Below are 27,706 nucleotides of genomic sequence, written 5' to 3'. Positions count from 1 at the left end.
ACCCATCTTTTCACAAAATGGCAACAATAATCAATAATGTATGTTTATATGTTTAATTTATATCCTTTTCTCACTGTACCATCATTTCTTGTCGTAGCAATAAAACATGTTTTTGGGTATTCTTTGTCTTCTTGTTTTTCACTAAATAAATTTTAACCCTTTTTAATGGAATTGAAATATTTACGAAATTTCGATCAATTTTAATTAATGGTTAATTCCAAAAGTTCCCCAAACAAATACTTATAATATCATTTTACTATGCATGTTAAGTTGTCGATGAATTAAACATTGAAATTTAAAAAAAAATCGTTGGAAAACAAGTTTATTACAGCGAAACAAATGTTTTATTGAGTATGAGTTAATTAATTTGCATGATTAGGTTTGTGGTGGGAAAGGCGTGATTGGCTCATAATAATAATTCATTAATATAGAGAGATAGGACCACTGCACATGAATTATAATCTTATTACTAGAAATAAAAATAGAGGTGGTTGTTCGGTCTTTTTGGGGCCCACCCACCATGGAGGCCCAAGCCCACGTCCCTCCTCCATTGCCGCTAATTAATTAACGCCCACAAATCTACCGTTTTCACATTTATACTTTATTGGTGTCCGTTGCAAACCCGTTAACTTTTTTTTTTTTTTTTTTCGTATACACCCAAACAAAATTAACAAAATATACTATTTAGAGTAGATTTTAACATGTGTTTCACCAAATCGATTATAATTTATTCATTTTTAATTAGCATTTTATATGAATCATAGACCTTGTTTTTCATTCACAGACCTTTTTTTTTTTATAACTATTTATTAGAAAGCTCGTGCTTGGAGTTTTCATCACAATACCCAAAATATGTTTGTGGGCCAAAAAGTGTGGCCTTTCTTTGCGTATCTAAAACTCTAAATCAGCATGACCAATTAGTATTTTAAAATTATAGATAATTAATACAATTCTTAGTATGAGACGATATTAAATTAATTAATTGGGTTAATTATATCTTGCATTCTAAGTTATAATCATGCATGTCTCCGACTCGAGTGAGATGCATATATAGTGAGTAGTAGTGTAGTGTTATTAATTCTGACAACATTATACAACTTAAGTACCCAAAATTGAGATGCTAATAAGTTTTGGTTTGGATAATATAAGTTAAGAGTTACGGATGAAAGGAAGGAGAAAGACTCACTGATCTAATAATGATGTTGATTGTTGAGGTTTTGGTCTCATTATGGGGAAAATTAGAGAAAACCCCCTCATCTAGGAAATATAATTGAGTAAACACCCCTCCCAAAAATAATTAGAGAAAACCCCCTTAGATAATATTTCATCCATGTAATATTTTCATAATTACAAAAGTACCATTAGTTGTCTATTAATACTCTTTCAAAACCTTAATCTTATATTTAACTTTTCATTCGGCCGCTTTTACGTTTCTAGATTTTTTCTCTCGTCTATGTTTTCTCTTCTCTGTTTTTTTTTTTTCTCTGTTTTCTCCGGCAATCTTCTCCGTCGCTGCCACCGCCGTCGCGGAAGACGGAGAAAGAAAGAAGAGGAAGCACCCATCAAACATTATAATTGATTTTGATAGTGATTCAGAATTCAAATGCCACGATTGCTACATCGACGGCGAAAAGAGGTAAAATTATCGATTTGTCGCCGGAATCGGATTTTGATGGGTGGTGGTTCTGCTTTGGTTGGTTGTGCGAGTTGTGATTTTATTTATTTATTTGTAATAAAAAAATCGTCATAATGTCAAAGTCAGGTGGTGATGGTGTGTTGTGGCGGCGGTGTGGTGACAATGGGGAAGCAGATTTAGGGTTTTTTTGTGGATCGGGCGGAGGACGGCGTATGTAGAGAATTTCGCGCAGGCTGAAGCGTTAATCGACTATGTAAATGTTCATAGTCGATTAAGCTAATCGACTATGCTCTGGCAGTCGATTAAGGTTGATCGACTCCAATTTTTTTATTTTATTTTTGAATTTTTCGTTTATTGATTCCAATTGTATAAATCATTTATAATGTTTGTATATTTTTTGTTTTTGTAATATATAGTTGATTTTGCATTTTTTCGCAGTTGTGATTTGTTATTTTTAATAGCAGATTCTTAATCGACTATGCTTCACATCATAGTCGATTAATATGCTTCATTGACTCCAATTTTTATTTTATTTTTGGACTTTTTGTTTATTGATTCCAATTGTAAAAATTAATTATATTTTTTGTATATTGTTTGTTTTTGTAAAATATAGTTGAGTTTGCATTTTTTGTAATTGTAATTTGTTATTTTTAGTTATCGGTTCATTAATCGACTATAGGTCATCATAGTCGATTAACATACCTGATAGAGAAAAAAAGTTATTAAAACGAAAAAGAAAAATAAAAATAAAAATGAAAAAAAAAATTAAAAAATTAAAAAAAATTAAAAGAAATTAAATAATAATAATAATAATAATAATAATTTTGAGTTATATTACAGGGTATATATATGGGCTTGTGGAAGAAAAACTATATGAAGTGGGACTTGGCCCATGGGCCACACGAGTAGGCCGTTTAATCAGTGGTATCACAAACAATTTTGACAGAGAAAAAAAGAGAAAAAAAAAAAAGGGTTAATAGTACTATTAATAATGTCATATTTGTATTTCTTGTTTATTATTATTAGTTTATAGTTTTGTTGGTAAAAACAAAATTACCCTGTAAATATAAACTCTTGAACATATTGATTGATACCTTTGCAAAAATCATAATTAATTGTTGATTTCAAATAATAATTTTGTAAAGAAACATCAAACAAGTTATAATGGGTTTGCATAAAAAAGAAATAATATAAAAAATATGATTGGACGTAAAGGCATTGCTATATACGTATAGGCAATTAGAGCAGGGTTGAAGAACGCAGAGCTTCAGAAGAATCAGAGTTGCCAAAAAAGAGCAAATAAAAAACCTTGAGTGTGTGTGTGTGTTAACATGCTTTCTGCATTTCAAAACCAATATGCAATCACAAACCGACAACTCCTCCTCATTATTTATTTAGCCATTCCTCGATTAATACTACCTGTACCAGTACCAGTACAACTCTCTCTCTCTCTCTCTCTCTCTGAGAAAGAACAAGGGTTTCTTTCTCTGTCTTTTAAAAAATAAAAAAAAAATAAACAAAAATGACAGGGGTAAAAGGAAGAAGTGGAAAACGAAGAGGAAGAGGAAGATGTGAAATGACTACCGAAGAAAGTGATGATCACTCCCACAATTATACTATCCGTCTCCGTTCTACAGATAATCAGGTATATAATCACTTTTTTTCTTTTCTTTTTTGGTTTTATTTCAAATACAATACATCAGGTAATTAATCAAATCAAGAAATAAATGTTGGATTTTTTCTTACTTTCTGAAACATATATGCATGCTGCTATCTATGATTGTTGTGGGTTTATTTACTGGCTTCTGATCATTTTTCCCCTAAACTGGAGTTGGGAAATTTTCTTTTATATTCAAAATGTCATCACATTTTCCCTTATGATATGATTTCTCAATTGTTCTGCTACTCGTGTCTTTTTTCCTGATCGTTGTTGTTTGTATGCACAATCTTGTTTCGAATATACTTACATATGAAATTTAAATTTATTTTCATGCTAGATTACTATGTATATTTATGCTCATTTCATTTCTCTCGACACTTATTTAGTCTTAATAAATCCTGCTATGGTTCCAATGTCGTGCTGTTCAATTTATCTACGGATTTGTGTGATGTGCTTGTTTGATATTAATGCCTACCTTGCTATGATGATTTATGACAATGATGGAAAAATGTTGAACACGCAATTCAACATAAGAACTTGCAATCGACAACTTGTCAACAAGCTAATGCCTAATTATATACTTGGCTACATTATTGGTTGGTTGGTTGGTTAGTATGAGTTGAGAAATAATCAGCAAACGGATAACCTAGTTTTTTTTTTTATGAGAAATTAATACTTTTATTAATATTTAATTGCTAACATATCCATCTTTGGTAAGGATTATTAGTTAGTTGCTTAGTGTAAAGTGCAATAATTAATGACCTTATCATCATATTGTAATGTTTACAGAATTGTATGTTTATGGACATCACAAATGGATATACAGCAATTAATGAAGTTCTTAGTTATATATATATATATATATATATATATATATATATATATATATATATATATATATATATATATATATATATAACCTCTTTTAGAATCTTCATTTTCTTTCTCATGCCCATCACATATTCAGGTTGTATTAAATTAAATCCTTGTCTCATCTTTATGCCCTGTTGTTATTGTTGTTCAATGATATATTTTCGTAATTGACTTTAATTCTTCCATTTCTACAGATGCAGGTCGAGCGTGCATTTTCCAAAATCCCAAGAACACGTTCCACAACCATTGGCCTTGGTCACCATTCTCCGTTGAGAAGTCCTGTTCGATGCATCACCAGGAATCAGACTAACCAACAACAAGCCAATGCAGCTGTAACAACCTTATATATATATATATATATATATATATATATATATATATATATATATATATATATATATATATATATATATATATATATATATATATATATATATAGACACACACACACACACACACACACACGTTGTGCTTTGTTTGATTTGTAATTATGCATACATGTATCTATCTATAAATCTACGATCCATATGCAGGTCCACCATGCTACAACTACTACAGCTGCATCGAGTCTCTCTGTCACTAGAAACAAGGTGGTATTTGAGCGAACTAAATTAGGAGATTTTCAGACAAACAATGGTTTTGACAACATCTCTGCTTCAGCCGGATCGGCTAATTGGTCTCCTCCGATTAGCTATCAGACCCTTGACCTCGATAATCTCACCTCCAAAATCACTGCACAGTACTGCCAATCACCACCACCTCCAAATATGCAGCAAGAGAAGAGCTTTTGCGTTACGGAGTTTGCCCAAAAGGCCTTGGATGAATTAGACGAAGATCCGGAGGAAGTTGTTTCCAATGTGGGTCCCGCCTATGAGTTTGTGAAAGAGAGATTCATAGTCAAGAAAGAGGTTGCTCCTTTGCTTAGAGCAGTGTTTGACAAACACGGAGACATCACAAGCGAATGCGTTCTGAAATCTCCCAAAATCCTCTCGCACCACCTTGAAGATCTGTGCGATATTTATATGAAACTGGAGGGGACCACTTTAGGTAATATAACACGTATAGAGCTGGACAACATGCTCGAACAAGTTGATGACTTTGAGCGAGTGAAGATGAACGTTGGATGGATTCGTAAGAGGTTGGAGCATATTTCTCGGGCAAAGAAGGGTTTTCTAGAATACATACAACTTAAACAAGAGGCGAAGAAAGATGAAGAAGCGAGTGCAAGAGCGGAGAAGAAGGTGGAATTATATACAAGGGAAGTATGTGAAGTAAAACAAAAGTTAAGTGAAGTAAAACAGAAGTTAAGTGAAGCTGAAGAGGAGGTGGTAGCAAACAAGGCAAAAGCTGATGAGAGCAAAAGAGTTGTTCTTGACATCCATGATACAATACTTTCTATAGTCAACAAGAGTTTGGTGGATGGCCTTCTCAATTCATAATATAAATTCATTCCTCTAATCATCTAATCTTCATCATTTACAAGGAATTGTTTGTTTTGATGATGATATATATTTTTGCTTATTTTCTTTTCAATTGACAATTTTCAATGTTGATTATGTTTCCATTGAATTTTCTTTAGCACCATTCAGTTCTATTATTGTCAATTCATATATTATAATTCGACAAAAGTATTATATAATATCAAATATTATATACAATCTATTTTAATGGAAATTATTTTATATTTTATTAATAATTAATAAAAATATAAATTGTGTATTTAGTGTTGCACTTACAATAATTTTATATTTTATTACTAATTACTAAAAAAAGGAAAAAGGAAAAAAAAAAAAAAAAAAGAAGGGATTATATGTGTTCTAGGACTCGTACATGTGTCTATATAACAGTAGTTGGAGAATGCTACGTTCAACAATTTAACCTTCGTCTCCGCTCAGCTAGGGTTTCGTCCATCGAATTGAATTTGGTATTTTGTCCTTTGATCGTAAAATCTGATAGAGCAAACAAAAACGATGGAACTAGTTTCGGACGAAGAAATTGAAAAAGGGCTCATCGCCGCTGGGAACAGTCTTCTTCGTCCTCCGTCTTCGGTCAAGGAATTGATCCATCTTCTCGATCAAATTGAGCAACTTTTATCAAAAGTTTATCAGTCGCCCTCCACAGCCATACTAGCTGCTCTTTCTCCGGTAAGCAAGGCCCTGGCGGCAAAAGAGATACTGAAGCATTCCGAGGCCGACGTAAAAGTAGGCGTAGGTTGTTGCTTCAGCGAGTTAATCAGAATTACTGCTCCAGAGGCCCCGGAAGACGACGAGACAATGAAGGATGTGTTTGAATTGATTGTGTCGTGCTTTGAGAATCTGTGGGATGTATCAAGCAGATGGTATGGGAAAAGGGGGAGTATGCTTGAATCCATGGCCAATGTGAGGTCCTTTCTGATCATGTTGGATATACATTGTGAGACTATGATTGTTGAGATGTTCCAACACTTTCTGAGAGTTGATCGTCATTATGACGAAAGGATGTTTGAATCCATGGAGATAGTTATGACTCTTGTTTTGGAAGAAATCGACGATTCCTCAAAGGATGTACTCAACCCTATTTTGGCTACTTTGAAAAGGGAAAACGAGGCTGATCATTTTATGACGACGATTTCGAGTACATTGGCAGAGAGGGTTATTCAGAATTCAGTGGAGAAGATTACACCTTACTTAGCAAAAGCTGTAAAATCATTAGATGCTTCTTTCTATGATTTTGGTGAAGTTGTAGCTTCTGTTTGCGCACAAGAGGACCCCGGTTCAGTCACTGATGAAGATACCCCAATATTATGACTCTGTTATGGTACTATCATCTTCCGATTGTTGCGTTCCATCTCTATATATGCGCTGATCATTCAATAATATCATCATCTTCTATTCTCTACCTTTTCTAGTTTATTATTACTTCATATTTTTTGCTTTGTTTTTACACTGTTTTAGAATAAAATTACCGGTTCAACTATATATAATATGATTTTAGTACACTCAATATTATGTCTTACTATAATAGGTTGGTTGTGTTACAACTTAGAAGCACCAACTCTCTTGATAAAATAAGCTCACTGTCTCCAATCACCTTATTAAGGTGCAGGTAACATGATTTATAATTAATTTCTCATTTGTGTACGTACACAACAATAATATATTTATTATTCTTTGACATCTGAACTTGATTCAATATTAATTAGGTAAATATAATTCTTTCTTTAGAGGGTAGGACAACTGCTTCTCTGATTTTGGAGGGCAAGTTTTCATTTTTTCTATATCGTCGTCGTCATCATCATCGGTATCAGGAGGACCAGGGTGAGCAGCATCGGCATTAGTATTAGTATTAAGCACAGAAAAGTGGATCTCCCATTTTTTGGAATCAACATAAAAACCAATCTCTTCATTACCATTAAACTTCCTGTCTGAGACAACCTGGCTTCCCCAATCTTGATAGAATCCAAAATGGCTATCCTTCTTAATTAGTTTCAACGAGTACGTCTTATTCGTGTCATCGTCCACAACATCAATATTGAAACTCAATTCTTTCGTTCCCATGTTATGATCTTTATCGAACAATAGATTCAAAATTATTTTTGATTCACTCTCCTCAAATTCTATCTTTTGCAACCCATCTTTTCCTAGTTTTTTCCTCGCAATGTATTTTCCACTCTTTGAACTACTACTACTGCCTAAACATTTCAAACTTAATTTACGGAACATCTTTCTCTGTTCACTATCTAGCCTTAATAACATCTAGGGGAGTATATATATATATACATATATATATATATATATATATATATATATATATATATATATATACACTCTGTCATTCATTCCTGGATTTATTTCATCAAACTTTGGCATGCATGCATGATTCTCTTGCATGGCTACATTAATGCAATATCAAATCTTGCCAGATATTATTTCATTAAAGGCACACAGTATTGGTTCAACATGCCATACTAGTCCAAAATAATGTTTGTTAACCAAAGATTAAAATCCGCAATAAGTTACACATCTTAAAGAATTAATCCCCGGATATCATCGGAATTAATGTGATCCGTCCCCCGTCCATCTCAATTGAATAAAAATAAGAAATCGCGTGACAAAAAAACATTAATATATAACAGCAGCTTCAGGGTGGTAAAGGAGGATCTCTCTCAACATCATCTCCCTAATAACCGATTCTCCAATATTCTCATCTATATCCACATTTATACGATACTGACACGGAGGATTTAAACTCGGATCATATAAACTCGAGATATAAGGGTGACAAAGAGCCTCCGAAACCGCTATTCTTTTTCTAGGATCAAACACAAGCATCTTCTCCAACAAATTAACTGCCAGGGGGTCCGCGTATGGATATAAGGAAGAAAAACAAGTTCCTTTTGAAAAGTGAAGTGATCTTACAAATTTCTTTGCTTTAGCATTATCGATAAAATCGAGATCGGCTTCTGATTGGCTACCGAGTACACTGATTATTAGCTTGAGTTGAGTGAGGGAATCGGTTCCTGGAAAGATTGGTTTTCGGCCGAGGATTTCGGCCAAGATGCACCCAACGGACCAGATATCGATTGAGGTTCCGTAGTTATCACAGGATAGCAGAAGCTCAGGTGCACGGTACCATCGTGTGACTACATATTCTGTCATGAATTGACCGTTGTTTTTATTGGTTCGAGCAAGCCCAAAATCGCAAATCTTTAGCTCGCAATTAGCGTTGACTAGGAGATTTCCGGGTTTTAAATCGCGGTGAAGAATGTTGGCTGAATGGAGATATTGCAACCCCCTAAGCAGCTGCATTCAATCAGAGTATTGCAAGCATAAAATAAGCAATCTTGCATCTCTTAATTCAAAAATATAAAATAATAGCAGAGATGAACAAATCAAATTACAATTATTATTTTTTTATCATCCAACAAAAAGCCATTGTCTCAATTACCTGAAAAATGAAGTATTTGCAGTGATCGTTAGACAGAGGCTGGGAGGACTTGATAATCTGATGAAGATCAGTATCCATCAATTCGTAAACCAAATAAACATCCTTAAAACCATACAAATTAGTGGGAATCATAACATCTTTGAGACAAATAACGTTTTCGTGCTTTATGCATCTCAACAACATAAGTTCCCTAAGAGTTCTAAGGGCATCGATTCGGTTTCCAAAAACATTGTTGATTTTCTTGATGGCCACTCTTTCATTTGTTTCCCTATTGATGGAAGAACAAACTACCCCATAAGCCCCTCTGCCAATGGGCTTTATAGGGATATATTTTGTGTCGATTTCGAACAGAGTATGCCACATTGTGTACAAATGCTTCCCCTTTGCCCTCATTAATCCATTTGGAGGCTCCACAGGAGTTGCCATTTAATTTCACTGCTGTTTTGAGTTTTCCATTAAAAAAAAAAAATCTTTATTTTAATAACTGAACTAACACAACAACAAAAATAAAAGATGAGATTTTTAACAAAGGGAACTTACAATTTTGGGTGAATCAGCGGCTAATCTTTGGATTAATGGAGTGGGGTGAAATAATAATAATAATAATAATAATAATATTGGAAATTGGAATCTTCACTTCCCTTTCCCTTCAATCTTCCACTTTTACCATCTCCGAAATTAAAAAAGGAAAACCAAAGCCTCAAAAAATCAAGAATCTTTCGGTGATGATCATTAAGAAAAAAGAAAAGGGAGATTTATAGCTCTAATTCTGGGCAACCCAAATTCCTAGTGTATTCTTTCTTGGTCAATAATTGATGAGATCAGTATGAAGGTGTGGGTGGATTTATTTGCACAAGAATAAGAAAAAAGAAAGGATATAATTGATCAGATGGCGGTGTTCTCCACAATCCACTAATTACAAACACAGCTATCTCTCTCTCTCTCTAACAGATGACAGATTACAGATATTGTTCAAATACAATGTAAGAAATCCTCACAAATTGTATTTCCTACTTTTGTTGATTAGATATAGATATAGATATAGATATAGATATAGAAATAGAAAGAATGCTTTCTTAATTGGCAAACTAGAGAGAGAATCTGTCCGAATTTGGTGAAATAATAATAATAATGGAGAGTTCTTGGCGTGAGTGAGTGGTTCAATTTTGAAAGTTGGAAGGTTCTTTAATTTGACGAGGATCAAATTTACAGGACAGCATGTCCCACGTGTAAAGATATTACATGCACGCCGGCTGCTCATCAATTACAAGCAATTATATATAACTTTCTTTTATTATACTAATTTGCAATTGGTAGTGTAGTTAGTTATAAACATGTTTTGGTTGTCAATCTTATTACCACATGTTAATTAGGATAAGGTGTCACTCAAACTCAATCATTATCTTTTCAGTGGTCTCAATTTGTTAACCTAAAACTACTGCTTAGCATGTAATTATTAATTGGATTAAAGATCTACCTGTTGGAATTATTTCAATAATTATGTGGGCTCATATATGTGACGTAAATGTGTATGGCTATCTTAATGAAAGTCCAAATTAATTGTGATCTAATAAAGGTTATTGGGTTGGACTTATGGGTATTAAACTATAATTATGGGCCTAATGTGTAGAGACAATTAGGGCTTAGTTGTGATTTATTAATGGGACTGAATCACAATTATAATATAACTGGACTCTACAGTTATATAAAGGGTCGTGGTCCCCAAAGAAACGCAATCATTTCTGTCTCTTCTAAAATCCATCGTTAGAGAAATAATTAAGGAACTGCGGATTCTTTGGAAGACCTGTCCAAATCCGGTGGAGATTCGAAGATTCGATTACATGATGTAAGGTACGCTTCCGTGTTTATGTTTAGGTTTAATTCTCGTTGATTCAAGCATGTTGGTTCTTGGGAATTCGTATGTATATACGATAAAATTTCTAACAAGTGGTATCAGAGCCACCATGTTTTGGATCATCGGGGATTTTATGTTTGCTAAATTTGCTTGTTTCGGGTTATATGAAATCTATATTTTCATGGATTAAGTTGTAAAACTTTGTTCATATTCTAATCTGAAATTAGGTTGAATTTGTGAGATAATTCAAGGTCTTGTTGATTAATTTCCGTACAGCTTGATACTCATGAGTCAAAATTGGAATTTGAGGATTATGACTTTTTCTGGCCCAACTTTTATTGTTTAATATTCGATTTTAATTCTGAATTGCTAAGCTGGGAATTGGGTGTTTGCGTGTATCGGTAAATTATGTAAAATATGGATTTGGAGTGTATGAATCTGAAAATTAAGTAAACTCTGAAACCCTAACCGAGAATTCCAAAATGTTATCCTGCCTCTTCCCCGTTCAACTCTGAAGCGGCTGGTTTCGGCTCCTTGGCCGTCGTCTCCACATTGCAAAACTGTCCCCTCAAAGCATAAAAAAAAAAAAAAAAAAAAAAAAAAAAATTCGGCCTCCTTTTGTCGGCAAAACGTCGGCGGCCTTTTGGTTTAATGGCCGTGACATCTCGACGACAAAGAGGATGGGCTCCGGTGAGGGTGAGGGTGATGGTGGGTCTGTACAGAGGTTGTATTTCAGTAGGGGACGAGATACAGGGGTTGGGTGGGATTCTCAATTAAGTTTTGTTAAAATTGCAATCTGACCCCTTACTTTAGTTTATGCAATTTTCAGAAACATTCAATTTAGTCCCTGCAGTTTTCAATTAGGTTAATTAGGGCTGTTTAATTAAGGTTTTCGAAATTGCTATTCAGTCCCCTAAATTTAAGTTATTCCTGATTTTGGGTCGGGGTCAATTTGAAATAATGAAAAATCAGTATTACAGCCCTCAAGCTTTCGAAAACTGCATTTCAGTCCCCACTTTTAAAGTTTCTCCCAAAACAGTCATATATTTTTCAAAAATATATTATATATCTTAAATTAAGTATTTCTGAATCTTAGGCCCCTTTTCACTCAAATGCTTTTCTTTCAAAATTTCAATTCAGTCCTCTAAGTTGAAAGATTTTCTGGTTTTGGGACAAAGGCAATTTTTAAGGAATAAAAAGTTGATTTAAGGTTTTGGGGCCGTTTAAAACATTTCAATTATTTTGAGGGACCGAACTAATATGTGAATTCTTTTATATTCATTTAAGGTTTTGTTTGGTCAATAAAGTGAAATTCATTTTGAATTTCAAATTCGGTTTTCTAATGCTAATTTGGGGAATTTTCAGATTTTTAAAGTTCATGCCTTATTAGGCTTAAATGTTTTAATTAATGGGTCGAATTAAGGATATGAATTAATTTTTTAATTCAATACGTTTCTGACCAAGTATAATTTAAACATTAACGAATCAAAATATGAATACGGTGATTAATTAACCAAATAAGGTTTGACTCATTCGACATTTGACTCAAAACTCTTGTTTTAAGTCTAAATTGAGTTACTGATATAGTCCAAATCCATATAAAGTTAGATTTATTGGTTAAAATTTATTTTGGCCACTATCTAAATAAGATTGAATTGTGAGCCCCACATTATCTTTAGCTCAAATTCAAAATAAAGATGGATTCGATGTTTTCAATTCGTACTCATTTTTTATGAATAACCATATTACTGAGTTTGATTCGAAAACAATATAGTGAGGCAACCTTATAGTTGGATACAGCCTGTTAGCGCTCAGGTGATATCTTTAGAGCCTTAGCGTTCAACAACGACTTTAAATTTTTGAATAATTTTTGGGTACATCTAATGACTTGTTATTAAGTTTGTCTGACATTTGAAATAACTAATTGAAGCATGAAGCCACCCTCGTGACCTCTCTGCGTAGGTTAGCTTATTGAGATTGTCAAGATGATTGTGTGTATGTGAATTCATGCGAATATTTAACTATACCCCTCGGTATGTTGATATTTGGCGGAACCACATATGCATATGTGGTAATAAATATGTGATGGTTGTTGGGCTCCATGTGAATGATAGTTACATCCCTCGATGGATTTATTATTTGACAGGATTTACTATCAATGTTTGATTACTACAACAAGAGTGCCACTTACAGTTAATATTATTGTCCCCTCGGCTTGATATTAATGTTGTGCTAGGCATCTTGAGATGTATTCCATAAGTATTTAAAGTTTCAAAGTCAAACTTTGGATTATAGTGCGCGCATATTGATTTTATTTACGTTCTCTATTTAATTTATTTATTTTCTTACACATTATCTGCCTATAACGCTTTTGTGCTTAGTTGCACAAATATTTTTATTTTTATTATTTGTTATGGTGCATAGATCTTAATTTTTTATTTTGGATAGAACAATAGAAGAACCTAGTGTATATCATCGTTCTAATTATAAAATTTAAGATCATTAGGTGCATCTATTTTAAATGTTTTTTTTTTTTGGCATAAGGTTTAATTAGGGGCTACGTACTAGAAGGTTCCTTAACGACACTAAGGAGACGTTTTCTTTAAAACGATAAAGTTGCAACAAATTAGATTTTGACATCTATTGTTTAAATAAGGTATAAAGAAAAGGAACATAAATGAGCAAATTAAGTAATAGTCTAATCTCATTTTCAGTTATAGCACTTCAGTTAGTGTGGTTTCGCTGACTTGAAAGTGGATATGGTTTAATTTATTTTTCTCCGTGAACGGTCAATATAAGGTTTGTTGTAAAACATAAAGAATAAAACTTTGACCGTACACACGAAGAATAAATAATTAAGGGAGAAAAGACTAAGTGCTAATTTGACTAGTGTACGCCTTAAGATAAATATTTATAATTGCAGTTTACATCTCAGGTACGTTGAATAGCGTAATTATGCTTGTTTCCCACTTTAATATGTTCTAAAATATTTTTTGACTTTGTACCTAGACACATTTAGTGAATAGATCCTGGGTTATACTATTCACATAAGTGTGTATATATAGGGTTATTTACATAACCAACATTCAATTGATGTTGGAAGATACATCTATAAAGGTTATGTAAGATTTGGGATTGAGACCATGAGGACTCTTAGGTTTTCTTTTGAATTATGAAATAGACATTTGGTACCGTCATTAGATGTATTTAGATTTTCTCTTGAACAAATTTGGTTAGCTTGTTCATTTGAAAACATTAAGTTTGGTCTATTTCATAATTCAAAATTTGACCTATAATTTAAATAAAAGTCTCATACAGTAGTAAAATCTTGCATACGCAATTTAAATGGTACAAAATTCAAGAATAGAACATTCAATGACATTCAAAGAAGTATGATAAGTCATTCTTCTTCACTAAGGTACATTTAGGAGAAACATTAAGTGCTGCAATATATTATGTTTTAAAAGGGAAAATTTAAAATCTTTTAAAGATGTTGAGTTTGAGGGGAGAAATTTAGATTATAGACATTGTCTTTCAAGAGGAATCAATTTGATTCCTAATACTGCTTTTGACAATGTACATGTCTTTATACTTGTCATTGTTTGAAAAGTAGATTTGGAGATTTGATAAGACAATGTTGAACAATTCCCCAATCAAGTCTTGATAATTGTTACTTAAAGAGCAAACTCAACAACCTTAAAATAATAAAGCATTAAAGATGAGTTGAAATTTAGAATGACAAGAAATTAGGATCTTATCTTATTGCAATAAGGTGTGAAGTTCTTTGGTTACAAATAATTAAGACCAAATGTAACTCAAATGGGCAATATTGAAAGATATATGGTACGTTTAGTCATTAAAGATTTCACTCATATCGACTCTATTAAGAAATATATTTGAATAACCCTATAAAGTGGATCATTTAGCAAAGCAGCCAAATGGGTTATACAGTAAATATAGGGAATGTAAGTTATATACATATGCTCATTTATCAAAATCAGATATTTAGGGAGATCGTGTGGTTTATTCCTGATTTTTTATTTTTATGATGTGTATAAAGTATAGATCCATTTTGGTTAATGTAGACCTAAGTGATTGAGCTATTTCGACATGGGTGTTAAGCAAACACTTTAAGCTCTTTTCACAATTGTTAAGAATTTATGGTAATTTTTGGCATCTTATTTTGGAATATAGCTATAAACATTTGTCACTAGGCTGCACATGTTCATTTGTATTAAAGTTATACGGTGACAATATTTAACAGCTATATTTTCGAACAACAACAAGAGCTTGTGAAAGTTCTTTGTTGTTAAAGGTACAAAGTGAATACATAGAGCATATTAAGACAAACTCCACAATTGCGGATCCGCTTACTAAAGGATTAACACATAAGGTATTCATGAGCATTGCTCATGTAGGTGTTATATCATTTAAGGATATTTTGGTTCAGTGGGAGTTATAAACACATTTTGGTAGCTCTATGATATGTTTGGACACAATTTTGTGTAATAAGTTTTCTGCAGAAATAAAGTATTTGGTTGCGCTTTGTACAATTATGTTAAGGTTTGGTCTCAATAAAGTTTAAAGTAGGACCAGTTGGAAATAGGCATGTTAAGATCACATTATATGTAATTTCCATGCTACACACCATGATTTGATCTATGTCGTTTGGCTATATTGGTATACGTGATTACTGTTGGGTTTAGACACGCTCAATGTGACGAAAGCCTCTTTAGTCCTATATTAGTATGGTCAATGGACGAGATTGTAAGGAATACCTTTTTATATGATAGCAATTTTGAGCTCATAAGGTGTACACATTTATAAGGTATATAACATATGTGGCCCAAGTGGGAGATTGTTGGAATTATTTCAATAATTATGTGGGCTCACATATGTGACGTAAATGTGTATGGCTATCTTAATGAAAGTCCAAATTAATTGTGATCTAATAAAGGTTATTGGGTTGGACTTATGGGTATTAAACTATAATTATGGGCCTAATGTGTAGAGACAATTGGGGCTTAGTTGTGATTTATTGATGGGGCTGAATCACAATTATAATATAACTGGACTCTACAGTTATATAAAGGGTCGTGGTCCCCAAAGAAACGCAATCATTTCCGTCTCTTCTAAAATCCATCGTTAGAGAGATAATTAAGGAACTCCGGATTCTTTGGAAGACCTGTCCCAAATCCGGTGGAGATTCGAAGATTCGATTACATGATGTAAGGTACGCTTCCGTGTTTGTGTTTATGTTTAATTCTCGTTGATTCAAGCATGTTGGTTCTTGGGAATTCGTATGTATATACGATAAAATTTCTAACACTACCTAGCAACAAGACCAATAAAATATATCAAGTCTTGGATCTCATGAAAAAAAATGTAGTTCAAAATAATTCACTCGTAACAATTATTCGTTCAATATAAGGAATTATAATTTGAAGCCATAAAGTAATTCAATATATTTTTTCCAAAATTCACAAGATGTGGCATTGTGGGGTAGGTTCTTCCCAACGGGTGGTAGGAATGAATGGAATTCTGTCACAAATTGGGCAGGTGAAGGGCATATGATCAATATTCTGGTATTCGGGCTTTTTCTTCTGGTCTTCGGGCTTTTTGTTCTCATCGGGCTTTGGAGGTGGCCCAATACTCACCACCTCTGCAAACTTTCCGGTTTTCCGCCTTGTTCTTACTATTATCTCATACGGATCCGCATCACCCGTTACACTCATTATTCCCTTTGCTCCATCCACTTCCACTTTATCAACCCCTAAATTAATTAACAAACTCAACTCTTCTTAGTTATATATTATGAATTAATTGGCAGAATCAAAATTAATAAATATATAATTAATCTGAGCGAGTGGTACGTACGTACGTACCTTGTAAGCCAGAGACAGCCTTGAGAAGCTTGGTCTTGCATTTATGGCAAGATGATATATCATTAACCCTCAAAACAGTCTTTTGAACCATCGATCCCAGATACTACTTTAATTAACTGCTAATTAATTAAACATATATAATCATGCACATCAGATCATATCATATTCATCTTAATCTAATTATCTCGGGGTGTTCACCGGCCCAGCCAATTTATTATTCTCCTAATACATTGTACATATCTATTATTCTCTTCTTAATTAATTAGTCGTTATTTATATTGTCCTAGCGACAACTAATTTCATTTATTTAAGGGTTAAGCTGCAGATGGGACATTGGAATCAACCTTTTGCTTTTGTAGGTGAGTGCAATTCCGGAGCAAGCAACGTACATATGTCATATGGTGTAAATTAAATTACTAAACCAATATCTTAATTATTTTATTGACATCACATCACATCATATCTTAGTTAATTCCGGAGCGGAGACAATTTAATAAAAAATAATATGAATTAAAAAAACAAGTATGAAATCAGATAAATCTAGGCCCAAGCAAATTCAAATTGGGGCATGATCATATCGCTCTCTTAGTAGAAATAATACATAAATTTGTAACTCGCTCTCTTAGCTTAGTAGATTGTGGTAAAAGTATATTTATAGTGTTTGCAAGATTGAAGTGATTGGTAGTAATATAAATGAGATAAGGATTGTATTGTCAAACTTGGCATCAATAATTAATGCAATTCTATCAATATATATAACAAGACCAAGTTCATGAATGTCTTATTTTTCTTTAATTAAAGTTGAAGTTTTGATGGAGAAATTGGGAATGGTAGGGTATGCATGTGTTGAATGTAATATGGTGAAAACCCAGTTACGTCTATCCCTCGGTCGACACTTGTCTAATGTAATGACTAATGATGCCACCTGTCTCCACTTTTCCTTATAGCCTGAGCAAAACCACTTACGTGTTTAATTTGTTGTGAAATGAATGAATGCTTCTTTTTTTTTATTAAATTATATATAAATAGGGAGCTTGACTCACTGTTTAATAATGAGCATGCTTAATTATTAGTCAAGGGGTGTGTGTGTGTGTGTGTTTGACAAAAAAAAAATGGGGCAATCAATTGGTCACTTCACGCTTATTATGAATGAATGAATGAATGAAAGAATGTTTTGTCTAGTTTGATATGTCAAATCCATCACAAAAGAAAGAATAAGAAGAATAAGGAAAGAAAAGACTTCCAAAAATGGGGGATGGAGTTGGCACTTTGGTTTCCATTAATAATTAATTAATTAATTAATTAATTAATTAATTAATTTCAATATTCCTACCCACCAAATAAATTCTCTTCCGATCCGTCCATTTTATGATGCATGTCGCATCAATACCAAATTATATATAATTAACTTAATGCTGCTTTACATACAAGAATAAGCAAATAAAAAAAAAGAAAAGAAAAAGTGATATTCAATTCATACATGTCCACCATGTTACATGTCTTTAAAAAGGGAGAAACAAACATACATGTTGTTCATGCTTTCTCAAAAAACACATGATATTATATTAATGAAGATGGATATTGAGAAAGTTTTCCAGATGAAGGGAGGGATTGGAGAAAACAGCTACTCGAAGAATTCATCACTTCAAAAAAGGGCTGCAGATAAGGTGAAACACATAATAACAGCTGCAATGGAACAAATGTACGTAGAAAAAAGGCCGAATAGCATAGGCATAGCAGATCTCGGGTGCTCCACAGGCCCCAACACACTCTCCAACATCAAACAACTCGTCCACACTGTCCTCCTCCATCCCCATCCCGATCCCGAACCCGAATTCCGTGTTTTTCTAAACGATCTTCCTACCAACGATTTCAACACCCTTTTCCAATCACTCCCTGATTTCTACACACAGCTCAACAAACATAGGATTTACATATCTGCTTACCCTGGATCTTTCTACGGCAGACTCTTTCCAGACCACTGCTTGCACTTCATTTATTCCTCCAACTGTCTCCACTGGCTATCCAAAGTTTTCTTTCTTTCTTTCTTTCTTTCTTTCGTTCTATTTATATATATATATTTATATTAATTAATTACCTTTCTCGTCGATCGATCACTAGTAATAATTTAATTTCTGACAGGTTCCAGCAGGTATATACGACGAACAGGGGTTTTCAATAAACAAGAAAAGCATATACATATCGGAGAGGAGCACACAAGAGGTGTCACTAGCATACCTTAAACAGTTCCAACATGACTTCTCTTTGTTCCTCAAATCACGCTCTCAAGAACTCGTCTGCGGTGGCCGGATGGTGCTTATATTGCTCGGGAGGACCGGGTCCCACCATGCAGACAGGGGCAATTCTGTCTTTTGGGAAATCATGTACCGATCTTTATCCACAATGGTTGATGAGGGTGAAATAGATGAGGAGAAATTGGAGTCGTACGAAGTCCATTTCTATGCACCTTCAAAGGAAGAGTTGGAAGATGAAGTGAGGAAGGAGGGTTCTTTCAAACTGGATGTTCTTGAGATGTTTGAAAATGAAAATGAAAATGATATTGATGCAGATATGAGCTATGGGACTGCAGTCGCAAAGACAGTTAGGTCAATTCAAGAATCTATGTTAGCCAATCACTTTGGAGATTCCATTTTGGACAAGCTGTTTCAACATTATGCCACATTGCTCGATCAAGAATTGGCCGCCGCCAATGATCATATCAACTCCATCACCACTGTTCTTGTTCTTACTAAACTCTGATTCATCTTCATCAATAATATTCTGTCTTCTCTTTCTTTTTCCATCCTCGATCTACAGCTTAATATATATATACAGTCAGTACGTAACATCATCATCATCATCATCGATCATCTTCTGTCATTGAAAGAAAGGGAACAAGACTCAAACCAGACAAATACATTTTGCAGATGCTAAATATCTCTCTGTGTTTAAATAAATGTATAAAGCTTTAGTGATCAATATTTATTCAAGTCCATACAATTATAATAATAATAATCCCAGTCTCAATTTTGTTAATCAGATTCCTCTCTTTACTTATAACTGATTCTGTTGAGAAAGTGATCATGACTTTGAAACAACTCTACCTACAAAATAACTAGTGAAGTGGAGATTATAATCCCCCACACCAGAATGAGAATACTAACACGGGGTTCTTTAATATTTGCCATTTAAGAACATAAATTATCTCGTCGATCTTACATAGAACGTATATAGTTAACTCCGAGCCGAAAAACTTGTTGAGTCAGGATGTTGGAATTACAGTCAAGTATAGCTCCGAGCCTGAAGCTATAGCTCGTAGGGACAAAAAGGCGATTTAGAGGCTAAATCGCGAAATAACTCCGAGTTGAAGCTCATTGAGACAAGACATAGTAATATCCGTCAAAAGCCAATTTAAAGGCCAACTATCTAAATATAACTCCGAGCCTAAAGCTTGTAGAGTCACTCGATTTAAAGCCGATTTATGTATTTTATATTATAGGTGACTAAAAAGTTTAAAAATTTATTTAACAATTAAGTAATCTATCATTTGACATGGCCTCATCTGAATAAAATCAATAACTCGATAATTTGTCCGATGATGCTAAAATCTCAATGAATGATATCGGAAACGACATCACAATGAATATAATTCTTAAACCTGGAATTAACTTGTGACCTTTGTGAATGTGGCTTCATTCCACAAAAGAATCCTGAAACTCCATTAAAATAAAATAAAAAATACTCAGGTTACACGGCGGCCGTGAACTGTCAGAACAGCGTGTTTTTCTTGCTGATGAAACTTAATTTGGTTAGCAATGAAATCCTCTACCGCTCTCTGAAACTCCTCATTGGTCATTTCATCATCCACCATCTCCGACGACAATTTGCTGCCGACAATGCCATCATCCGCCGCCACTCTCTGCTGAGAACACGGATTGATCTCAGACGGAGTACTACTCCACCTATACGGGTTAATTACGTTTGTGGTGGTGTCCTCGAAAACAGTATGCTTGTCTTGGAATACTACATGAACTTGTTCCTCATCCTGCAAGGAGTTTTCAGCATGGCCGGTCGTCAAGTTGATGTCAACGTTTGTAGCGGTGGCCGCCATGATGAAATCTAACTGGCTGATGAAGAAACCCAAATGGTCGATTTCCATGAATTGAGAATTCCCAAATAAAGTATGGGGAGGAGACTTCAATATAAGCACGAAGACTATCACATTTCCCATCAGGAAAATAAAAAGAGGACTAATAATCACAACGCTTATCAGTTGCCGGACAACAACGGTGATCTTGAAGAGGAGTAGTAGTAGGATGAGTATCCCAAAAATGCGTAACAGATTCTTCATGATTCGTAGGAGGCATTGGAATCTTGACATGGTGTTTGTATTATCATCATAGGAATCAAAAGCTTCAATTTCCATGTGTTGGTGTTTTGCTGTGAGCTTTTTAATGATATATTTGGGTTTCATGAATTTGCAATTTTACATATATAGACTCCAAAACCAAGTCACGAGATATTAGCTATGATAAATTCTTTGACAACATTCCTGATTTTCATTACTCATTCAACATGTTTTCAGCCAGACATTTTAATGTTGGAATTCAGAAATGGGAGAGGATTCTCACGTGACCTTTTAGTTTCTGTAATAATTGAGTGCCTTTTCAATACATACACATAATAAATATTACATACAACAGAGGTAGGAGTTTTCATGTGAAAACAATATCTCAATTTAATTTGTACCAACTTATAACCCGAAACCAGTTGAGCTACACTCATACGGACAATATCTCAATTTAACTGCATATATACATACATACTTAAACATCTGTTGATAACATTCAACTGCACTAATTCTGCTCACAAGGGTTGTCTAGTTGGTGTAAAACAACACATCATCATTTATTACACAAGACCATAATTTACCCAATGCACATTCTTAGCTTCAGATTTCTTTTTTCTACTTTTACATTTGAAAAATAATAATGATGCTGCTCAAATGCCAATTGGGCAACCCAAGTGTCCTTGAGCCCACAAAGATAGAGAATGCCGTGAGTCACTGCCACGTGTCCGAGGTAGTCGAAGGGATTGCTCCGTTCGTTAACCTACAAAACAATTGAAACACTAGATGACACGCCGGGTTTGGCCCGGCGATTATCCTCCGACGCTCAAGTCAGAAGATGTATTAATATAAGCAAATAATAATTATTAATTGCCAAATTAGAGTGTACCTTTCTATGTGAAATGACACATACATTTATAGGTGGATGAATAGGTAGGACTTTTTGTAAAAATCCGATGTGGGACAATGTGTTGTTACTTTTATAGGTAAAAAGTAATCTAATTGAGTTTTCACACAATTAGATTAATTTAGGGCAATTTGGGCCTAATCTTAATTAGGTTTATGGGCCTAATTATGATTAGACACATCATTAAGCCCCCCACTTCCAAGTTGGGTCATGGGCTTGTGAGCCTAGTTGGAAGTAGTATATAAGCCCATCCATGCCCTTGTAGGGTTTTTTATTTTGGATTCTTGTGGTTTCTTCTTCCAGAATTGTGCTAGCGAGATTTAAAAATAATTGGCGAACTTCCAAAGGTATAAATATTTTTTGCAAATCCTCACTTTTTTATTCGAGTCCTTGTGTCGTTGGTTTTACCCGTATTTTGTCGTTTGGAGCCTCGAAATTGCGTTTGATATAGGCGTAGGAATTTAATGTCGGGTCTAAGGTTGTTGGACGAGTCTAGCGACGAACTATGTGGAGTTCATTCGGAATCCGATAATTTTGAAGATGGGAATTCGAAAAATCTTGATAGCCGGGTGGAAAGAGGTCGAAATTTGGAGTCCAGGAGTACCAATTTTGTGAAATTCGGAGTTGCGAGCGAGAAGTTATGTGCGAAACAGTGTAATGGTTCGTTGTTCGAGAAAAATTCCAGTACTGGCGGCTATGGCATTGAATTCCGTGCCAGAAAGGAGGGGGTGACGTCAGCCCTGGGTGGCGTGACGTCACCGAGCGTGGAAAACTGTGCAGCTGGGCGGTCGGGCGGGTCAACTCGGGCGGATCGAGCGAGTCGGGTGGGTGAGTCGACTCGGGCAGGCGGGTCGGACCGGTCGGGCTGGGCAACTCGGTCGGGTGAGTCGACTCAGTTGAGTGAGTCAACTCGGTCAGGGGAATCGGGCGAGTCAACTCGGATGAACGGGGTAACTCGGGCGGGAGTGCGGTGTGACGTCAGCGTGACGTCACACGGAGGGGGGCCTGGGAATGCCGGGCGCGTGGAGCGCGTGTTGCGCGTGGAGCGCGTGGGCGGGGACCACCCGGGGCGCGTGGGGCGCGTGGGGCGCGTGGGAACAGCTGCTGGGAGCTGTTCTGCGCGTGGAGGCGCGTCCGGGCCGTTTCCGGCGCGTGTGGAGCGCGTGCAGGGCCGTTCGGAGTCCGTTTTTTCCGCCGAACCCCGTGTTTCAGCTCCCAACCCTGATGTGGGCCCGGAGTTTCGTTCCGTGGAGTTAGAATGTAGCGATCCTGAGACTTGGGCGTGGTCTCGACGGATTAATGTGTTTGGGACGAACTTTTCTCTAAAAAATTCCGTGGTTCGTGGGTCGAAGAGAAGACGTGAATTCGAGGTGGACGAGAGCGTGTTGACCGATGAGGAAGAAGAATTAACCGATTTTTCCGGCGGTAGTGTTTCTGAGGAATATTCAGGAATATGTGCCGAATTAAATTTCGACTCTTCCTTTAGAGTTGGTCAACTGCCCGAGATTCTGGACTATCTACGTGTCGAGCATGCTATTGAGATATCGGTTCCGTGTAAGGGGGAGAGATGTTATGCCCCTCCTGATGGCTACTTTACGGTATTCCTTGCATCATTTTCGGTTGGATTTACTTTGCCACCTCATCCGGTTCTTGTTAAAATTTGTCGAGATGTGAAGGTGAGCCTCAGTCAATTAACGCCGAACGCATTTCTTTACTTCAAAGGGTTTTGTCATCGCGCTGAGTCCGAGGGTTTTCCAATTTCAGCGAATTTATTTCACTCCATGTTTCTTGTGAAACCGCTGAGGGACAAAGCGCCTAATTTTCATTTTCATCCTCGGCCGAAATGCAAGTTTTTGAAGAAAAATGAGAATAAATGGGGGAGTTGGAAGGAGTGGTTCCTATACGTGCGGAATGATTGGGAAGTTCCTTCTGTATGGGGTGAAGTGCGTCCCGTTGAGTGGAGTAATGAACACTCGAGACTCAAAATGGATTGTATCGGAATGGGTTTTTTCGATTATTTCTTCGACCCTTTGACTTTATTTTCTAAGGGTAGAGGAGTTGTGCTGTATTGATTGCTCCGTCCTCTTTCTTTTTTCTTGAAACTAATATTTTTGTATTTGCTGTTTTCGTGTTCTGCAGGTGAGACGATGAGCTATAATGATTTCAAACGTCGTTGCATGAACAATGGTGCCTCGAAGCCTGTATCTCGAAACACACCTCCGGCCTCAAAGCCCGTGGCACGGGAGTCAGGAAGAGGCACTGCAGAGGATCGAAGTAGTGGGAAAAAGCCAGTCCATGGGGTGGGATCGTCCCGTGGTCCGGAGGTGGCTGTGAAGAAGAGCGCTGGAGTCTCGGATCCCAAATCCGCCGACAAAGGTCGTCTTGCCATTGTGAGTGCGCCCCCGCTGCCTTTGAGCGAGCTCAAGTCCCCCTCCGCGTCCGGGGATACTCGTGTCGCCCCTATCGTCGTGCGTGAAAAAAGGCCTCGCACCTTAGGAGTTGAGGAGTTGGTTCTACCGCCCGTTAATGCATGGAAAGGGAATTTTGTTGCTGGTGTTGATAGGACGCAAAATGGTGGTTCGGTGTTTGACGTTCTTGATAGCGCCTTGGCCATGGAGAAGGTAATGGGTTTCCCGACGGAGTTTGATTCGACTCGTCTTGCCGGGAAACCTCTAGACGAGATGATCGAAGGGTTGGCGTCCTCCTTTGCTCGGGTTAGTATCGGATTTATCATGCACCTCTATATTTGATTTATTATTACTATTAATAATAATAACTCCTGCCCCTTTTATTTATTTATTTATTTTTTAGACTATGACTTTCGTGCCCTTGATTATTGATCGCGGGAGGGGCTTGGAGGCTGAGCATGCCAAGATGCAAGCAGAGAAGTTGAACGTTAATTCGTTGTATGCGGGTGTTCAGGGTGTCAATGCCTCCCTTCGCGCAGAGATTGAAGGTTTGAAGAAGTCTCTGGATGAAGAAAAAGGCAAGCTGAGTGCCTTGGAGAAGAAATGTCAGAGCTTGGTGACACGTGCGGATGATGAAAAATCGGCACGTCTGAAGGCCGAAGCTAGGATTAAGGATCTGAGCCTATCTTTGAAGAATGAGAAGACCGACGCGCTTTCTTTCATGGAAGCCCATAAGGGGTCGAATGACGTCTTGAAAACGCCTTTGGGTTTGATGGTGGTTGACAAGTTCTTAGGGAGCGAATCTTATATCGAGCTACGGGATAGTTATGCTAGTGGGTTTTTTGCGGAGATCGTGCGGGATATCCGCAGTCAAGTTCGTGCTACAAAGCTTGTCCCAGAGGCTATCCTACGGGAGATAGAGCCGAGCGTTTTGGAACTTGAGCCAGAAATTGGGGCGGAGAAAATTGGCGCCCTGGTTGAGGGCGATGAGTTTGATGAGATGCCCGAGTCTGCTGGAGCTGAGAATGCTAGCGTTAACCCGACTGCCTAGTAGTGTAGTCGTTTATCAGTTTCTACTCGCTTGAGAGTAGTAGTATTTTCCTTTACGACGTATTTCTAAGACTTTAGTCTTTTCTATGTTTTTTTTTATTTTTTTATTCGCACGTTTTTGCTTCATGAATGGAATTTTACTTTTGTTTTATTCCCATTTCGCAATTTTCGTGCTTTTTTGGTACTTAGTGGATGATCAGTCCCCTAAGTTTTTATGTAGGGGCTCCGCATTTTTGCCTTCTTTTCTTAATTTAGGGCTGCGGAGTCGTTGAGAATTTGATTTCTCTATCAACTTGTGCTTTGGGGAGTGAGATAACAAAGTTCGAGTTGGCCAGACCCTTGTGATCCTTGTTATCTTCCCCTTTAGCAAGGACCTTTTTGTTTTTTTTTTTTTTTTTGTTGTTGTTTGGGAGTCGAGTGGTCACCCCTTTGATTGAAGCACTTCATAGTAATAATAATAAAAATACTAATGAATTTCAATAGAATAAACAAAAATTAATTGTCATGACACAAAGGAAAACGGTCGCAGATTAGAGTGGGCGGTATGCCTCAAGCGAAAATGTTTTATTTAGCTTCACGTGGCAAACGATATGCTGCCAACTTATTACATAATTTAAAAGCGTTGCGGCGAGCGGTATGCTCGCGACTTATTCCCTAGCTTAAGCGTTACAGCGAGCGATATGCTCCTGATTTATTAAAAACAAAGAAAAATTGTTCGCCTAAAGTGCTAAGCGAAATACTTCTTCAAATTCCCTATGTTCCAAGTCCTTGGAACTTGATTGCCATCCATGTGCTGAAGCCGGTAAGCTCCGGCGTTGACCACTTGAGTAACTTTGTAGGGTCCTTCCCACTTTGGATCCAACTTTCCGACAGCCTTTGAAATCCCGACTCTTCGGAGTACCAAGTCTCCTACCTGAAATGATCTTGGTTTGACTCTTTGGTTATAGGCTCGCGCCATTCGAGCTTTGTAAGCTTCCATTCGTATAGTAGCGCCCTCTCTGACCTCGTCCACAAGATCCAAACTTGCCCTTATTGCCAGATCATTATGCTGGATTGAGTAATTGGATATCCGCCATGACGGTTGCCCTATTTCAGCTGGTACGACGGCTTCCATTCCATAAGCAAGATTGAAAGGTGATTCACCGGTGGAGGTTCGGGGAGTTGTACGATAAGCCCATAAGACGCTAGGGAGTTCCTCAACCCAGGCGCCCTTTGCTTCTCCTAATCTGGCTTTGAGGTGTTGCAGAATTGTGCGGTTTGTAACTTCGGTTTGGCCGTTAGCTTGCGGGTTTCCTACTGAAGTGAAGAATTGCTTGATTGATAGTCCTTCACACCAGTCCGCGACCTTGCTTCCGCAGAATTGAGTTCCATTATCTGATATTAGGGCTCGTGGTATCCCAAATCGGCATACCACATTCTTCCATAGGAACCGAATGACGTCGGCCTCGGCTATTTTAGCCAAGGGCTCCGCTTCCACCCACTTGGTGAAATAGTCAACTGCTACAATTAAGAATTTGCGTTGTCCACTAGCTTGTGGGAATGGCCCAACCAGATCTATCCCCCATTGTGCGAAAGGAACTGGGCTGTCAATTGGTTGGAGAAGAGATCCAGGTACGTGAGTAATGTTGGCGTGTATTTGGCAAGCTCTACATTTCTCCACTAATTCTCTAGCGTCTTGACGCATAGTCGGCCAGAAGTATCCTTGACGTAACGCTTTGATGGCTAGTGCTCGCCCTCCTAAGTGGTTCCCACAAATGCCTTCATGAATTTCACGGAGAACATATCTTGCTTCGTCCGGTCCGAGACATCTTAGGTAAGGTACCGAAAAACCTCTCTTGTATAGCTCCTCCCCGATAAGTAGGAATCGAGCGGCTTTTATTTTTAATTTCCTCGCCGCTGCTCCGTCTTGAGGCAATTCTGACGTGGATAGATATTTTATTATCTCGTCCTTCCAACACGGAGTGTTACTAGTACAGAGGATTTGTGTGCCTGTTTCTATCTCGGGTTTGGCGGAAGAGAGAAAAGTGATCTTGCGACTGTCGAGCTTTGACATGGAACTCGCTAAGCGAGCCAATTTGTCTGCCATGGCATTTTCGGCTCTAGGTATTTGCCTGATTTCCACCTTCTCGAAACTTTCCATGAGGCGTTTGACCAACTC

General features: G+C 36.5%; 7 protein-coding genes across 8 annotated transcripts; 4 read left to right on the top strand and 3 right to left on the bottom strand.

Annotated features, from left to right (window-relative positions):
- The first annotated feature begins 2,859 nt into the window (after window positions 1-2,859).
- Window positions 2,860-5,753, top strand: LOC105972900 (uncharacterized). Its single transcript, XM_012997882.2, has 3 exons — window positions 2,860-3,281; window positions 4,364-4,501; window positions 4,703-5,753. Exons 1-3 carry the CDS (start codon window positions 3,159-3,161, stop codon window positions 5,606-5,608), a joined length of 1,167 nt encoding a protein of 388 aa, XP_012853336.2. The 5' UTR covers window positions 2,860-3,158; the 3' UTR covers window positions 5,609-5,753.
- A 386-nt stretch (window positions 5,754-6,139) lies between these two features.
- On the top strand, window positions 6,140-6,955 carry LOC105972885 (sister chromatid cohesion protein PDS5 homolog C). The gene has a single exon (XM_012997865.2). It carries the CDS (start codon window positions 6,140-6,142, stop codon window positions 6,953-6,955), a length of 816 nt encoding a protein of 271 aa, XP_012853319.2.
- A 1,094-nt stretch (window positions 6,956-8,049) lies between these two features.
- Window positions 8,050-10,363, bottom strand: LOC105973087 (mitogen-activated protein kinase homolog NTF3). 2 transcript variants are annotated; one of them, XM_012998095.2, is made up of 3 exons: window positions 9,636-10,363; window positions 9,096-9,533; window positions 8,050-8,950 (listed from the first exon to the last, which is right to left on the bottom strand). In XM_012998095.2, the coding sequence occupies exons 2-3, from the start codon at window positions 9,519-9,521 to the stop codon at window positions 8,270-8,272; spliced, it is 1,107 nt and encodes a 368-aa protein (XP_012853549.2). In that variant the 5' UTR covers window positions 9,522-9,533; window positions 9,636-10,363; the 3' UTR covers window positions 8,050-8,269. The 2 variants fall into 2 exon arrangements, with proteins under 2 accessions (XP_012853549.2, XP_088682604.1); XM_088826478.1 differs by having other exon boundaries at window positions 9,096-9,530; window positions 9,636-10,248.
- Window positions 10,364-16,324: 5,961 nt separating this feature from the next.
- LOC105972886 (heavy metal-associated isoprenylated plant protein 2) lies at window positions 16,325-17,065 on the bottom strand. The gene is made up of 2 exons (XM_012997866.2): window positions 16,836-17,065; window positions 16,325-16,723 (listed from the first exon to the last, which is right to left on the bottom strand). Exons 1-2 carry the CDS (start codon window positions 16,924-16,926, stop codon window positions 16,431-16,433), a joined length of 384 nt encoding a protein of 127 aa, XP_012853320.1. The 5' UTR covers window positions 16,927-17,065; the 3' UTR covers window positions 16,325-16,430.
- A 1,145-nt stretch (window positions 17,066-18,210) lies between these two features.
- LOC105972891 (S-adenosyl-L-methionine-dependent methyltransferases superfamily protein) lies at window positions 18,211-19,871 on the top strand. Its single transcript, XM_012997872.2, has 2 exons — window positions 18,211-18,865; window positions 18,978-19,871. Exons 1-2 carry the CDS (start codon window positions 18,332-18,334, stop codon window positions 19,593-19,595), a joined length of 1,152 nt encoding a protein of 383 aa, XP_012853326.1. The 5' UTR covers window positions 18,211-18,331; the 3' UTR covers window positions 19,596-19,871.
- A 431-nt stretch (window positions 19,872-20,302) lies between these two features.
- LOC148766136 (uncharacterized) lies at window positions 20,303-21,459 on the bottom strand. The gene has a single exon (XM_088826660.1). The coding sequence runs from the start codon at window positions 21,307-21,309 to the stop codon at window positions 20,578-20,580; it is 732 nt and encodes a 243-aa protein (XP_088682786.1). The 5' UTR covers window positions 21,310-21,459; the 3' UTR covers window positions 20,303-20,577.
- A 1,095-nt stretch (window positions 21,460-22,554) lies between these two features.
- LOC105952513 (uncharacterized) lies at window positions 22,555-25,639 on the top strand. Its single transcript, XM_088826725.1, has 3 exons — window positions 22,555-24,139; window positions 24,230-24,804; window positions 24,902-25,639. Exons 1-3 carry the CDS (start codon window positions 22,555-22,557, stop codon window positions 25,547-25,549), a joined length of 2,808 nt encoding a protein of 935 aa, XP_088682851.1. The 3' UTR covers window positions 25,550-25,639.
- The last annotated feature ends 2,067 nt before the right edge of the window (window positions 25,640-27,706 follow it).

Source organism: Erythranthe guttata, chromosome 12 (genome assembly GCF_056151865.1).
Source record: "Erythranthe guttata isolate IM_541 chromosome 12, IM_541, whole genome shotgun sequence".
NCBI lineage: Eukaryota > Viridiplantae > Streptophyta > Magnoliopsida > Lamiales > Phrymaceae > Erythranthe > Erythranthe guttata.
This window is presented reverse-complemented; position numbering and strand designations above follow the sequence as displayed.

Coding starts and splice junctions, on each gene's coding strand:
- LOC105952513 (XM_088826725.1), top strand. CDS start 22,555: ATGTCGGGTCTAAGGTTGTTGGACGAGTCTAGCGACGAACTATGTGGA. Junction 24,140..24,229: donor TTTGACTTTATTTTCTAAGG/GTAGAGGAGTTG, acceptor CGTGTTCTGCAG/GTGAGACGATGAGCTATAAT. Junction 24,805..24,901: donor TGGCGTCCTCCTTTGCTCGG/GTTAGTATCGGA, acceptor TTTATTTTTTAG/ACTATGACTTTCGTGCCCTT.
- LOC105972900 (XM_012997882.2), top strand. CDS start 3,159: ATGACAGGGGTAAAAGGAAGAAGTGGAAAACGAAGAGGAAGAGGAAGA. Junction 3,282..4,363: donor TCCGTTCTACAGATAATCAG/GTATATAATCAC, acceptor CCATTTCTACAG/ATGCAGGTCGAGCGTGCATT. Junction 4,502..4,702: donor AACAACAAGCCAATGCAGCT/GTAACAACCTTA, acceptor ATCCATATGCAG/GTCCACCATGCTACAACTAC.
- LOC105972891 (XM_012997872.2), top strand. CDS start 18,332: ATGTCTTTAAAAAGGGAGAAACAAACATACATGTTGTTCATGCTTTCT. Junction 18,866..18,977: donor GTCTCCACTGGCTATCCAAA/GTTTTCTTTCTT, acceptor AATTTCTGACAG/GTTCCAGCAGGTATATACGA.
- LOC105972885 (XM_012997865.2), top strand. CDS start 6,140: ATGGAACTAGTTTCGGACGAAGAAATTGAAAAAGGGCTCATCGCCGCT.
- LOC105973087 (XM_012998095.2), bottom strand. CDS start 9,521: ATGGCAACTCCTGTGGAGCCTCCAAATGGATTAATGAGGGCAAAGGGG. Junction 8,951..9,095: donor GCAAATACTTCATTTTTCAG/GTAATTGAGACA, acceptor GATTGAATGCAG/CTGCTTAGGGGGTTGCAATA.
- LOC148766136 (XM_088826660.1), bottom strand. CDS start 21,309: ATGAAACCCAAATATATCATTAAAAAGCTCACAGCAAAACACCAACAC.
- LOC105972886 (XM_012997866.2), bottom strand. CDS start 16,926: ATGGTTCAAAAGACTGTTTTGAGGGTTAATGATATATCATCTTGCCAT. Junction 16,724..16,835: donor GGCTGTCTCTGGCTTACAAG/GTACGTACGTAC, acceptor TAATTAATTTAG/GGGTTGATAAAGTGGAAGTG.